This window comes from Plasmopara halstedii, assembly GCF_900000015.1.
Source record: "Plasmopara halstedii genome assembly, contig: Scaffold_292, whole genome shotgun sequence".
NCBI classification, from domain to species: domain Eukaryota; phylum Oomycota; class Peronosporomycetes; order Peronosporales; family Peronosporaceae; genus Plasmopara; species Plasmopara halstedii.
Genome location: NW_020187213.1, coordinates 1,261,747 through 1,276,646, shown reverse-complemented (window position 1 = coordinate 1,276,646; position 14,900 = coordinate 1,261,747). Strand labels below are relative to the sequence as shown.

The following is a 14,900-nucleotide window of genomic DNA, read 5'->3' as shown; positions in this document are numbered from 1 at the left end:
CAACGCTTTTTGATATCTTGGATGTCATAAGAATAAAAAAATTAATAGAACATTATGCGTGGTCGTTGACAAATCCAGCGCAAAGCTACACATCATCTAAGCTGCTTGTCTATCTTTAACCGCAAGTTACGTATTCAAACAAGAATATCCGTCATTTCATTTCACCGTTTTAGTATCGACTGCCAGTCCTCGTCGTAGTGTAGATTGCAAGATAAACGTTTTGTTGTCTAAGATAGCAAGTACTGACATTTGCCAGCAGAGCACATTTCGTGCATTTCTAAAGTGGTTTTATCGTTTCATGTTGCGCTGTATGCACGTCAACAAAACTAATTCTGATGCTGAATAACGCCAAAAATATTTTCGTACCATTATTCAGCCTAAACTTTCTCGTATATCTGCAGCTACATTTTCTTTTTGCATACATAAATATCAAAAAGCAATCAGTTTCACAAGATGACAGTAACAGTGTGTCCACGCCGAAACGTAAAGAAATGCACTTATAATCAAAACTTTACATGAATAGCACGACTTCTCAATAGAATTCCAAAATTACCTCGTATCAACCAGATCGATAGTCTTAATTGTTCGCATGTACCGACCAACTCTGTCGTGCGATATCAAACGCCCATATTCGAACACACAATCTCAGCAACACGGCTTGGTATTTTCCATACTCGGTGCGACTTTGGAAGATTTAACACGATATTTGCTACTATAGCATCGAAACACCTCTACAACTTATCAAATTGAAGACGTATCGGGCATATCATTCAACGGAAAGGGTTGATGATTCAAGATATTTCGATGGAAGGTTATCAAAAGAATTCGTGGCGCGAGCTCGAGCGATTTACCAGTCGAGGCATTTCAATAATTAAACATGAGTAACAACTGAGATTGTCGATCGAGGTGATGCTCCAACATCAGCGGTGCTTTTTGAAGCTTATAAAGGAGTTACAATCAAGTGTACATATTTAAGATATGAGCAGCTAGCTACACATGTCTTGGGGTCATCGATTGTATTACACATTATTGATTCACTGCAGTCTTCTGATGTATTTCACTATCCCACATGTCGACAAGCAATCTTTTCATTTCCTATATTTTGAGTCAAAAGGCTGGCAACAAGTATTAGTAACTTTGACCTTCATCTTTCGCGACTGTTTCTTGATTTGTCAGTCACAACTGTTGAGCGACTTAATCAGTCCACTCGAGCCTAGCTACGATGTCACCAACACTATTGATTACGCTAAAAAGTTCTCATCGTACTCAAGTATACTCGTTTAGAGCTTATCATATATAGAAAAAGAAATGAGCACTGATACGATGGAGTCACTCTACTCTGATGCCCTTAAGTTCGCATCTCTGTATCTCCATAACCGGCACATATTTATTGACAACACTCGCATCAAATAAATACAACGGTGTCGCAAGGGTAGACACTTGGATATTGGCCAAAGTGACTAATTTTTCCTTTTAACTCAAAATCGTAATCGTGCACTTTATCGTGATAGCATCACTATTCGCTATCTGATCCACTATCAGTCGATTCCTTTCGACTTCTTCTGCTGGATCGGCGTTGCAGCGACGGCGAGCGTGAAGTAGACGGCGAACGATGGCGTGATACGGACGAAGAAAGGGATGGCGAATGCCAAGTGCGGCGACTTCTACAAATGACACAGCAACGTAATTAAGTAGATGATTGCAGCGACAGATTTTTATACCACATACCGGATCTCCCTTCTTGAGCTTCTTTGTCTTCGCTCAGACCGTCGATTGTGCACTCTGAAAGGCAATCGAGATGATGAGTATAACGCAGGGTAAAACTGATCTAATGACATAACTATACCACTTACCGATATCTGTCACGCCGCTTTACCGAAGGAGAACGAGAAATTTGACGTCTCGAATGCTCACGAGAAGAGTAACGTGAGCGTTTGCTGGACCTAGGCGAGCGTCGTCGAGGACTCAAAGAGCGTCTAGGTTGTCTCGAAGAACGTCGATGATACTTAGACGACCGTCTACGTGAACTAGGAGAACGTCTGCGAAGACCAAGCGAGTATTTACGTGGACTTGAAGAGCGTTTGAGTGGACTTGGTGAGCATCGACGTCTGTGTGAGTTCTGCAAACTTTTCGGTTGGATTTCTTCACTCATTGATCGACTTGGACTGTGAATAACTTTTGGAGGATTTCGTGGACGTCGTTGGAAGCTCCTGGATCGTCTCCTCCCACGATCCCGCAAACTTGGTCGATCCGTCGTGTCCTCTTTTGGTCCTCTACTCTCATTCTCGTGTCCTTTTCGTTTCGCGTCAAGCACCTTTTTAAGATTATCTTTCTCCTTTGCAATACTCTGCAGTTCCATCTTTTTCTTGTCCAAGATGATAGTGGGAATTCCCGTAGGGTTGCCCTGGGCACTAAGCAATAGTTGCCACAATTCCTCCGTAAAAGGACCCGCTTGCTTTTCTAAAAAGCCGGTTAGAGTCATTTGCAACTGCTTTGGATCCAACTTTACGTCGACTTTCGGTTCTAGAAGATTAATGGCCATAGATACCACAATATCGTCCTCAAAACCTAGCAAATGGGTGATCCGCTCAGTGATCCATTGATTGATAACCTCACGCTGTACCTTGCGCATGTCCACGTGCTGCTCAAAACACTCAGGAAATGACATTTTGGCCAACAGCTTCTTCTCTTGCGCAAAGTAGCGTCCATCCTGGTTTGCGCTAGTGCCCCGAATTCCCATCCTACCTGCTGGGATTTATAAGTTATATTAACGAAAAATTCTTACAAATTAGATGTATTGAGTGCCTTTATAGAAATAAATTTAGCAACGTTGGAGAGTAAAACGAGGTCTTTGCTATTGCTCAATAATTACTGGTTCATACTCATCATGGCTTGATTATAATCACCATTGGATCTCGATACAATTTCGACTTCAAGTCGAGTAAGCAAGCACATTGTGTACAAATCCTACTGACGCAGGCGCGATAATGCATACGAGAGACACACTGAGATGAAACACGACCAACTTGGTGGTATAATTTATATTGAACTTGAGCTTGATGGCAAGTTTGGAGCTTAAGACCCTAGCGGCTCAGTCGTCCCGTCCGTAATTTCTTAAGGTTGTGTAGTAAGCTGTATGAAGAACTCGCAAAGTCCAGTAGACCTTCCTAGAAAAGATAATCATGACGTATTGCAATTAACAAGTGAATATACCAGAACTCAGTCGGTTTTGTGCATGGCGCACGAAGGAATTTGCTAGTAGTTGAACAGTCTGCAATAGATCCCTCACTAAATCACAAGCTGTTCGCGAAAGTGTAATAAAAGGTAGTCTTGCAAGGCTATTGATGCAGTCGAGTTATCTTGAAGCCTAGAGCTAACTAAGGCATGCTTCGGCATGGTTGTCATATCAAGCGTAATTAATTTCCTGCCTTTGGTCTCGGTCACAATCATCGTGTCATTCCGAATGATCGTACAGTAAAGTTAATCACTTAATCGATTGCTGACGATAGAGCAGATGACAACAGCGCATTTTTAGGCTACGCAGCTATGATATTGCGCTATAATTAATAGAAACCTTAAGTACTTATATCATTATATATACATCATCTGCCGTCACTGTTAGATCTCATAGTTTTAACTCACTTTGAGTTAACGCAGGCCGTGATCTTTGATATTCGACCACTTTGCCTTCTAGATGAGTGGTGGCTATTTTTATTACTGTACTATTCATTTTATGATGGTATAATGTACGGTATACCACAAATGATTTTTGAGAGGTATAAAAAAATACTTATTTAGTTGATCATTTGTTACTCTAAATAAATATGAATATTGAAATCTATAAATTTTTAAAGCCAAAGTCCTGTCCGAAAGAAGAGACGCGCCAATTTTGTAGCTTTTACGAGAGACTTATCCATCAAGAATCTTCCAAACTTGATCAAAAATCTGTGATGCGTGCATGCAACCCTTAAATGCACTATTTAGATATGGATTCTTCATTCTCTCCCACAAAAAACCGATTTGGACATGTTTTTTTACACAAATTCTATTTTTTGTCAGGAATTAATCTTTACAAAACAGGCCAAATGGGTTGTCTTCAACCCGAATGGAATCTTGACCCGTCCTAACGCCGTATCCATGAAGTTCCTCATTTGCAATCTTGAGCGCAATGCCTCAAGTGAACGAGTTCACACCTCTATTAGTCGAAAGCAGACAACAAAATCCACCTCTCTTCCAACGTCGCGCGTTGCAGTATGTGCTCGTATGCGTGCTTAGTTTCGGCGTCTTGTGCTTCCTTCTGCAGCGATCGGCTATCGTCGACGTTGACAACGTGACCGTCTCATTCAATGAGACCTCGCCCTCGACCTCGGATAACGCTGACGAGGTAGCGTTTTGGTCCAGTATTGACGCTTTTAAAGATCCTACAGTCGACCCTTGTGTGGATTTTTACCAATATGCATGCAGTGGATGGCTCAAGACTCACGATATTCCAGTCGATCGTCCTATCATCGATTCATCCTTCGACGTGATATCCGAGCGCAACAAAGAGACACTTCAAAACATCTTTGATCAGAATCCACCGCAAATTGGACCCTTGTACCATTCATGTCTTAGTGGTCCCGAAGTGGACACTGACGCGGTTCACTATGTAGCCTCATTCATTGATAAGATCCACCTTGCCAATTCAACGCTAGAATTGATGACAATAGCGGGTGAAGTGGATCAATCGCTTGGGATCAGTACATTCTTTAGTCTTTCGGTCAGTGCTGACCCAAAAGACCCAGATACTAACGTCCTCCAACTTTCTCAAGGGGGACTCACACTTCCATCGCGAGAGTATTATCTCGAGCCAGACAAAGTGGGTGCGTACGCGAGACTCTTTGTAGACTACGTCACCAAAGTTTTTGCAATTAATGACCTTAACGAACACAATGCAAGTGAGTTTGCCAACTCTGTGCTGGAGACTGAGACGATATTTGCCAAGATCTCACTGCCCGCTGCAGCATTGAGAAATCCGTTGACTACCAGTACAGCGTATCCATTTCCTGACATTGCAACGCGATATCCATTTCTAATGGCATATCTTAACGGAATTTACAAGCTTGAGCCTTTTCCGATGATCCATGCGATCATTGCGACGCCTAGTTTCTTTGATGCACAGAACAAAGTGTTGCAAGATGAATCGAGGCTATCACAGCTTAAATACTACGTGAGTTTCCATCTCATTGACTCATTAGGGGCACTGTTAGGTGAGTACTTCCGTCGTGCAAGTCATGATTTTCATGGAGCTATCCAAGGCGCCAAGACTCTTCTTCCTCGTAACCAGTTTTGTGAACGATTGACTACGAATTACCTGGGAGATGAAGTCGGAAAATACTACATGCAACAAGTGTTTGGACCTGATACAAAAGCGGCAGCACAAGCTTTATTGACAGAGATTGAAGAGTCATTGAAAGCTTTGCTACTTACGGAATCGTGGCTGGATAAAATTACATACGAAGCCGCGGTAGACAAGTTAAAGAATGTCAAAAACTACATCGGTGGACCAGACAGTGTAGAGCCGCTTCCATTTCAGCTGAAACCTGACGCATTCTTCGACAATATGAAAAAAATTTTGCAGCAAAGTGCAGCTGAGACTATTCAGTCGATTAATAAGCCCGTGGACAAGCAAGCGTGGGATATGTTTCCATCCACAGTGAATGCGTACTACGATCCGAGCGCGAACAAGATGGTTTTCCCAGCAGCGATCCTGCAGCCTCCCTTTTACAGTGCAGAACACTTTCCAGCGGCAGCAAACTTTGCTAGGATTGGCATGGTCATGGGTCATGAGCTTTCACACGGATTTGACGACCAAGGACGCAACTTCGATGCCAATGGGACGCTTCGCTCGTGGTGGACACCATCGGTTTCTAACGAGTTTGCAGCGAAGGCTCAGTGCTTGGTAGCGCAGTATTCGTCGTTTCCTGTGGTGTCGAGTCAGGACGGCCGTGTGCTTGGAAATGTCAACGGAAACTTGACGCTTGGTGAAAACATTGCTGACAATGGAGGGATTCGTCTTGCTTTTGAAGCGTATCATCTATGGAAAAGTACAGTCGCTGCTCCTCCAGTCGTGCCACCTAGCACGACGCCAATTCCTTCCGAAGAACCAGCGAGAACTGATCCTGTCAAACCATCGCCTCAAGCGCTACCTCCTGTACCTGAAATCAAGATGCCACAACCGACTCCCAGTAAAGTCAATCCAGTGCCTGTAACTTCGCAACCTGCTGAGCTCAAACCATCAAACGGCGAGCCGGAGAAAAAGACTACGAAAGAAAATTCGCCCACGCCAGTTCCAAAGCAACAGCCTGCTACGCCAGAGATAAATCCTGCTGCAGCGGTTCCAGCCGTGACTTCTTCACCCAAAAACCCTTCCGTCCCACCTGTCCCATCTGATAAGCCGGATTCCTCTCAGCCTCCCATCCCAACGCCACTGCCACAAGCTGGTCAAGACCGAATGCCTGCAACAACCGAGACAAATCCTCCTTCATTGATCCCGCCAACGACTTCGCCAACGACCAAAAGTCCAGATACACCACGGCCGGTTTCTTCACCTGTCATCGTGCCTTCGATACCACCTGCCAACTTCCCGTCTCCAAATTCTGTTCCAGAAGAAATACCTGCTTCATCCAAGCCAGGTACTCCAGCTGGTGTTCCGATTGTGCCACCTCTATCAACCGATACCCCTAGCTCTCCACCCGTCGTGCCTCATCTTCCTGACACTCCTCCAGGGGGACCAAACGCCTCGCAACAACCCGTACCTGCACCACCACTTGTTCCGGACATACCACCACCACCCGTTCAGAAGTCACCTTCTGCGGTCGCGCCCCCGCCACAGCCTATTCCTGAGACGAAACCTTCCACTGAAATCCCATCAGTACTGCCTCCACCGACTGCTCCTTCTAGCCCTCCACCCATTGTGTCTAAGACTCCGACTCCATCAAGTGTTTCAGAGCCACCCGTTCCGACGTCAGCGCCACCCGTTCCGACGTCAGCGCCACCTACACCTCCGCCAAAAGCAAGATCAGAAGACACACCTTCCCACAAGATTACGAAGAACAAGCATTCGAATGAACGTGGTGACGGAAGCAAGAAAGACGAGCATAATTTAAAAAGTGACAAACACCATGACAACTCAGCGTCGAAAGAGGATAATGCGACGAAGCACAAAAGAGAGCATGGTGAAAAGAAGAACGAACGAGATGAGGTGTCGCATAAGGGTAAGCATGGTGAGTACGAACAAAATGAGAGAGATGACCATCGCGAAGAAGAGGATGAAGACCGCAAACATGATGAAAAACATCGTCATGATAAGCATGTGGAGGAAGAGCACGAGAGCAAGAAGCATGAGCATAAGAGCAAGAAGCATAAGCATGAAGAGCATGAAAGCAAGAAGCATAAATATGGGCATGAAGAGCGCAAGAGTAAAGAGCATGAGCACAAAGTGCACAAGAGGAAGAAGCATGAGCATAAACATGACCAAATTTTGGACTTGACGGTAGTGAAGGACAAATATCCGTTTTCCAAAGGTGATGCAAGGATCCATACGATGGTTGAATATATGGCACGTGCCCTCGTTCAGTCTGAGAGCCCAGTAGCTGACAGTCAACTATTCTTCACGGCATTTGCACAGAATTGGTGTGAAAAGAGCACCCCGGAATATGCAGAGCTGTTGCGTACAATCGATCCTCATTCACCTGGAAAATGGCGTGTGAATGGTCCACTTATGAACTACAACAAGTTTGCCGAGACGTTTTCGTGTCCAGTGGGAACGCCTATGAATCCTGACAAGAAATGCATCGTTTGGTGAAAGTACAAATCGCACTCTTATTGAATATTGATTAGGATTGGACATAACTTTTTATAATAAAATTGATATTGAAATTTCGTGTTATGTCCAGTATTGATCGTCAAGCCACAAGAGCATCTTCTTGGACTTAAGTGTAGCTATAACATTATTTGTTTAGCAACTGTAGACACTGGAAACTATGGACACCAAACGGTTTCTCATGTGCGTATACCGAGGTGTACGCTATATTATCAAAAGATGGTGGTCTGTAACCACGTACATACGAATAGTACGATTCACAGGCTACAGAAGATAATATTGTGCTCCTTATTTGTGATGTATTTCGCAAATAATAAAAGTTTTTGCCGTAAAACATTTACGTAAGAATTTAATATTTGCCAGCGATTGAAGTTCTAATCTTTATGGCGTCCAGTTTCCTGCTAAATCGCGGCATTTCTCTTGCTGCAGTTCGTTCGCCTCGCTTTCTCCTGCGTAACCTACGAAAAGCTGAGTCACCATCGTGGCTACGATTATTACCACATCAAGCGCTCGTGACACATTCGAAATACTGCGCCGATGTTCATTCCTACCGTGCTCGCGATACCTGGATGCATCACAACGCGGCTTTGGTCCGTATATTCCCTAGAATATTATCTACGTCTTCCTCGAATGAGTCGCTTGTGCAGACACTGCGACGTCTGATTCGTTTAACGCTACACTTTGCCAAGCTGTTAGGTCTGGCGCTTCCACTGACTTTGACTGCTCCTATTGCATTCTCAGCAGGTACTGTGATGCCAAAACTTATTGAAAAATGGTGGGGGCTAGCATTCTGGCTGGCACAATTTTCGTCGCCAACTCTAATGAAATTCTTACAATGGGCAAGTACTCGTCGGGATATGTTTCCCATGTCTTTTTGCGACCGATTTGAAGCATTTCATGAACACGCGCCGATGCATTCGTGGAAGCAGACTGAAGATGCATTGAAAATGGCATTTGGTAAAGATTGGAGGGACACTTTGGAAATTGATAGTCAACCGATTGGATCTGGATGCATTGCACAAGTCTATCGAGGTCGCATACGAGAGACAAAGCAGGAAGTGGCGGTTAAGATTATTCATCCCAACGTAAAGGAAATGGTGGCACTGGATCTTCAGCTTTTGCATGCGTTTGTAGCAATAATAGAAGCTGTGCCACTACTCCAGTGGTTAGGAGGAAAGGATAGTGTCACAGAGTTTGCATCACTCATGGAGCGACAACTAAATTTACGAATTGAAGGTGAGAATTTAGCTTTGTTTAGCAAGCATTTTCGTCATCGCAAAGGAATTCGATTTCCTGTCCCATTGATGGACTTTACGACAGAAAATGTATTGGTTGAAAGTTATGAAGATGGTTTGCACTTTAATGAGATTCTGGCACAAATGAAGCCACCTCGCCGAAAAGCTGTGGCTCGAGTTGTGTTGGAAGCGTATTTGCGGATGGTTTTCTTAGATAATTTCGCCCATGGAGATTTACATCCAGGAAATCTTTTGTTTGATGAACAGGATGGTGGTAAAAACAATTTTGTCTCACGTTCTGAAGCCATTCGAAATGCAGGTGTTGTGATGATTGATGCGGGAATCGTAACAAAGCTGGAGCCACAAGATTTACGTAATTTTGTTGAGCTGTTTCATGCAGTTGCAACGGGAAACGGATATAAGGCCGGCGAGCTTATCGTGGCTAGGAGTAAAGAGAGAATTAGTCCATCTGGAGAGAAATTGGGAATCAAATGCACGGATCTCAATTCTTTCTGCACAGGAATGGAAAAAATTGTAAGCGAAGCCCTGCAGTGGCAACTGAGCTTGAAAAAAGTGCATGTCGGAACACTTCTTCGCCATGTAATGGAACTTTGCTGTACTCACCAAGTGAAATTGGAGGGAAAGTACGCATCAATTGTTGTCTCGATTGCGGTTTTGGAAGCGGTGGGTCGGAAACTTGATCCGGAAATTAATATTCTGGCTGTTGCTCTTCCAATCATTACGCAATCTCTTTTGAAAAACGTATTGAATTGATTTGCTTACGTAAATAGACTGTTATAGTCGGCCGTTAAGGTCTACAGTAGACTATTGGAGCGTTTATGAAGTTTACGAAGCTGCCAAGACTTTGAAGAGTGAGGCAAGTGATGTGTTAACGCCAACATCAATCAAGAAATTAAATTATAGAGAACACTCGATTACGAGCCCATACACATGAATTGACCAGATTATAAATTAAATATACGATAAAATCATTGGCCGCTGCTCGTCACAATGGCGTGACATTTTTCTTAGATTGAATGCGAATGTCCAATGTTCACGCTACATTTGAAATGCATGACAAAATTACATGTTATTAGACAGCAAGTATCAGGTTGTAGCCACCTATTGTTTTACTTATTGCTTGAGAAAAACATTCTCTTTAAGTGGAAGTTTGACCAGCTCTCTTTTTTAGTAGCATTTGTGTGGTTGTGTGTTGTACAAAGAAAATTTATGACGATGAGTTTGGACGCTGCACTGCAGTACTTCACCTCCACGCATGTGGACGAGACACAGATCGCTGCGCAATCGGAATCCGAAATCAAGCCAGTAGTGTTACTCTCCATTCCTTCGACGGCTGGATACACCCAAAAGCGTGAGCTTCAGAATCTCATTGTTCCGCTCGCCTTCCTTTTTCGCGGTCAAGAATCACTGTTTTGCGGACGTGATGACATCGTACGTCAATCAATTGCAACGAAAGATATTTGACTTTTTAATAAACCATTTACATTCGTGTAGTCGCTGGTAAAGTTATTTTCAAAGGAGGTGGAGACACCAAACGTTAAAGTCTTTAAAAATGGCGCTAAGGTTGCAACAGTCACAACGGATGGTGAATTAAAAGACCACATTAGTACGCTTGTTGAGCATATAGGATGGAGCCCAGATTGTCCAGACTTGACCCACTTGGACAATTATCTGGCTCCAATCGATAGTGATACGCTACTGAGTGACGTGACAGCTTTTACTGTCGCCACCGGCCAGCGCGACTATGTGGCAAACGCTGCCAATGTGTCGTCTATTATCTGGCATGCTTTTCTTCAAGCCAATCGTTCTATCAATTGGGTAGGCTTTTACTTTGTTCGACCGCTTACTAACCCTAAAGCCACAGATCATGACCATATTCTGCTTCTTGGTCCATTTATGGGCAAGCCTGCGTGCAGTCGAATTCGCTACCAAAATGGCGTTTGTGGTGCTTCGTGGAGAACGAAATCAGTCCAGCGTGTTGCTAATGTACACGAATATCCTGGCCATATTGCATGCGACGATGCATCCAAGTCAGAGCTTGTGACTCCTGTACTCAACAAGCAGGGTGAGGTCGTTGCACTCATTGATCTTGACTGTCCACGAAAAAATGGATTCTCTGTTGACGACGAACGCACCATTGTCCAAGTGGCAAGAATTATATCTGAAGCTTGTGACTGGGCAAACGTTGGCATGCCATATACGCAACCGTGAAAGACCTCATTTGTTGGTGGTAGTAAGATCGGTAGTTTTGGTGATTTAGGAATTTTGGTTTGGTATTGAGGATATCAGATAGTTTTGCCCATCTATAAACAAACTTGTTTAGCTGCAATAACACGTCCAGGTGTATTCGTACGGAACGGCAACAATACATGAATGGTATCATTTTATGATCTTATGGGCAGTCATGTTTGTATTAAATGAGAACCTGGGTAGTAATTGATAAACGCAATTGATGTATTTAAGGCGAAAATAAATCCTTTTTGAGAGAAAGAATTGTGGTTTTCCCGCTCGCCTACGTGCAAGTGGTGAATCGATCAATCAGATTACAAAAAAATTGTACGAACTCATGCAGCGGTGTTTAAGCCGATCTCTCAACTTGATCAGAACTAAACACATAGGATGAATGAGGCGTACAATTCGCAGATCAAATATTCATGATTACACCAAGTATTATAAAAGCTCGTATAATTTTACCGTTTCGAAATTACTAATGTGAGAACGCAAGACTCCAGTACTAGCTGTAACTTAAGCGGACGAAAGATCTCTGATATATCCTGCACGCTAAAAAATTGCAAAGACTCATGTTCGATCTTTTGGATTGATGCTGTAATATACCGTTGCGCCATTTGCTGCAACGCTTGTTTTTGTTCAAGCGTATGCTCATCACAAACAATTGCTAATCCTTCGGTAAGTGAACACGCACAACTAATTTGTGCTGCGAATTTCAATTTGTCGTTTTGGGCAGTCGTAGCTATATCATTCGTGTTGCTAGCTTGATTGTAAAAAGCGTTTCTTTTAAACAACGTTTTTCATCCCTGATACAAGCAAACTTAAGTGTATTCGACTTGTCTCCAAAAAATCTGGTAAGATGTTCGATGAGCTTGGTCTAGCAGTACGGAATATTGTGAGAGCCATAAGCCACAGTTCTTTGTTCCAAGAAGCTAAGGCTCTGGTTAATATATATTTGAGTCCTTGAAGACAAGACTTCCCGCGTACCCTTCAAGCTCTTCGGTTCTCCATCAACCGTGTTCTTGAGCCGCTCGCTACCTGCAAGATCTACCAATAGCAATTTATTCGATTTTTGAGCAATATGGAATATCCAATACTTTAGTTCGAACGTTTATTCAATCGATGTTCAGACACTGAAAGCTAATCTTCAACTTTTTGAAATAATTGTGCTCTGGCACGTGGAGCAATTCCTCAATTGCGTGTATCGCCAATCATAATAACAATCTTATCCGCTTAAATATGGTCATAACCCATCGACTACAGCATCATGTGTAATGTCGAGCGCAATCGCCTAATAGAACGCGATCCTGACATAATTCAGAACTTGATATGACTTGAATTTTTATTATCCCTCTCGGTTCGACAGTCCAGCATCCATTACTATAGGTGGAATGCCACCAGAGGCTGCTGCTAAGGCTGCTGTTCTCCTATTTTAACATTTATCGCATTCTTGTCCGAATCAATTTGCAGCTGCTGTGTCGCGGCCACGTGCAAATGATACCCAATTTCGAGCTAAAGAATGAAATCGCGTTCTATTCCTTACGAGGGATTATAAGAAGTCTGCCTGCGAGAGGTATGTTCAACCAATCGCTCAAACCATGAATAACACATTTAACGTAGAGCTATAGATGCAGTTTACATTACTCAAGGTCAACGTAAAGTGCCATTGGCAATACCATATCAGCGAAAGATGTCGCGCTGTTAAAATATGGCGTAAGACGGCGTGTGGTGGTAATCTTGAAGCTGATAGGTGAAGTGTGTTATGTGGGCAGCTGTCAGCCGTTATTTTAAGTTGTAAACTACTGCGGAAGTCAATCCAGAGTGTACGTGACTGAGTCCTGCGTAAAGTAACTAGCTTTTTTTGGTCATACTAAGCAATTTCGTTGCCTTACAGTGGCTGGCAAACTGCAAAACTCCTTGACTGTTGCTAAGCAACGCCCGTCCGCAAATCACCGATCAAAAGTTTGATTTATACTTTAACTGAACAAAGGTATCAACGTAATTCACGCCACCCGCGTACACGACTTTAGCCACTAGCTATTCTGATATAAGTGACGCCATTTCGACTGCAATTGCCGAAATCACCCCGTCAGTTTGTCGCCGACCAAGAACGCAGATTAGACCAGTGACATATTTCTTCATCTTGACCTTCTGACACAGCAAGCACCGTAATATTTTTGCTTATCAATCATTTTTTTGCTGTTTGTATTCCTGCGATTTTAATCAAATGTATCAATTTCGTGAAAGTGGGGGCAAACTTCCATCGAGTCTCGTACGAGAGATCTTATCGCATCACGACTTTCACTTGATCAAGTGTGACCTGCAGCATCGTCATCGAAACCTGTAGTCAAATGTACTCCACCACGATCTACAAACTTGATCAAGCAAGAAATACAAAATAGTCACCTCATTCTTAGCAAAAGTGCAGCTTCAAAAAACGAACACCTTGCCTTAACATATGCATTAAAAATGATGTGAATAGCAACCTCATCTCTAATTGATCTAGCAACACGATATGGTACTTCTGATTGGTGCTAGACATCACAAGCTGGTGGCCATTCAAATACTGCTGTGCCACACACATGCAGTATAAGGCCTCTACGCTAATGTAAGCTGAATTACTGTATCACATTGACAATCGATAAGGAAAAGCAAAAAACATGATTTAAATGAAACAATGCTCGATAATGAAAGTAAATTTTTTTATTTTGTATTGGTATTAACGGTAATCAGGAGACATAGAAATGTCATCGTGCATCTGCATAACGTCTTTCTGGGAGATGTCATGGTACATCTGCATAAGGTCTTTCTGGGAGATGCCATGTTCGGCACGAAAACCTTCGACGGCTTTGTACATGGAATATTTGGCGAAGTTAACATGTTGTTCGGGAGTAAGTGATTGAGCCTCTAACAAATCTTCACCATTAAAGAAATGAGCCTCGGGGCTGCCTGGAAGTTCGGCAACCGCATCAAAAACTTCACTCTTGCACGCGATAAACAAGTCTTTAAATTCTTTTTCAGGCAACTCTTTATAAGCACGCCAAACCGCTCCATGCAAAGACTGTTCACTTTCTTTAATGACTCCTTCTAGCAATTCTGCCAAAGTAGGAGCCCTCTCTTCACTTTCTTCATGGGAATAGTCGCGGTTGTCGACTTGTCCATTGTTGGAGTCGATGTCGGCAGTGACGGGAATAGCTGAAGAGCTAAAGTTGAAAGCTAAGTGGGGCGTCGTAGGACTTACTTGGGGGGTTGTTTTCGGCGATGCGTTAATGTTGTTGGCATAGGTGCCAGCGAGCTTGACAGCAGAGACAGTGTATATGAGCAGCAAAAGCATTCTTTCGTCTAGGAACGACGGTGGTTGGAATACGATGTGGAAAATCGCAAAATGATTGATGTTGTGTGAGTTTAGATTTTATCAATTTAATTCCTGTTGACCAATTGCTTCATGTCCACCCATTTTCTTCTGGTCCACTCATCATGCAAAATCGCTGGTATCTAAGATGATCCATTTCCACGGTATTATGCAACTATACTTACTGATTTATTGGATT

General features: G+C 43.1%; 5 protein-coding genes across 5 annotated transcripts; 3 read left to right on the top strand and 2 right to left on the bottom strand.

Annotated features, from left to right (window-relative positions):
- Nucleotides 1–1,516: 1,516 nt before the first annotated feature.
- PHALS_06081 (serine arginine repetitive matrix) lies at nucleotides 1,517–2,740 on the bottom strand (the record flags this gene model as incomplete). The annotated part of the gene is made up of 3 exons (XM_024723432.1): nucleotides 1,517–1,664; nucleotides 1,729–1,782; nucleotides 1,854–2,740. 3 exons carry the CDS (start codon nucleotides 2,738–2,740, stop codon nucleotides 1,517–1,519), a joined length of 1,089 nt encoding a protein of 362 aa, XP_024574409.1.
- Nucleotides 2,741–4,168: 1,428 nt separating this feature from the next.
- Nucleotides 4,169–7,846, top strand: PHALS_06080 (endothelin-converting enzyme metalloprotease family; the record flags this gene model as incomplete). Its single annotated transcript, XM_024723431.1, has 1 exon — nucleotides 4,169–7,846. One exon carries the CDS (start codon nucleotides 4,169–4,171, stop codon nucleotides 7,844–7,846), a length of 3,678 nt encoding a protein of 1,225 aa, XP_024574408.1.
- Nucleotides 7,847–8,247: 401 nt separating this feature from the next.
- PHALS_06079 (atypical abc1 abc1-c protein kinase) lies at nucleotides 8,248–9,873 on the top strand (the record flags this gene model as incomplete). The annotated part of the gene is made up of 1 exon (XM_024723430.1): nucleotides 8,248–9,873. One exon carries the CDS (start codon nucleotides 8,248–8,250, stop codon nucleotides 9,871–9,873), a length of 1,626 nt encoding a protein of 541 aa, XP_024574407.1.
- Nucleotides 9,874–10,329: 456 nt separating this feature from the next.
- On the top strand, nucleotides 10,330–11,331 carry PHALS_06078 (uncharacterized protein; the record flags this gene model as incomplete). The annotated part of the gene is made up of 2 exons (XM_024723429.1): nucleotides 10,330–10,551; nucleotides 10,615–11,331. The coding sequence occupies 2 exons, from the start codon at nucleotides 10,330–10,332 to the stop codon at nucleotides 11,329–11,331; spliced, it is 939 nt and encodes a 312-aa protein (XP_024574406.1).
- Nucleotides 11,332–14,068: 2,737 nt separating this feature from the next.
- PHALS_06077 (uncharacterized protein) lies at nucleotides 14,069–14,683 on the bottom strand (the record flags this gene model as incomplete). Its single annotated transcript, XM_024723428.1, has 1 exon — nucleotides 14,069–14,683. One exon carries the CDS (start codon nucleotides 14,681–14,683, stop codon nucleotides 14,069–14,071), a length of 615 nt encoding a protein of 204 aa, XP_024574405.1.
- Between the last annotated feature and the right edge of the window lie 217 nt (nucleotides 14,684–14,900).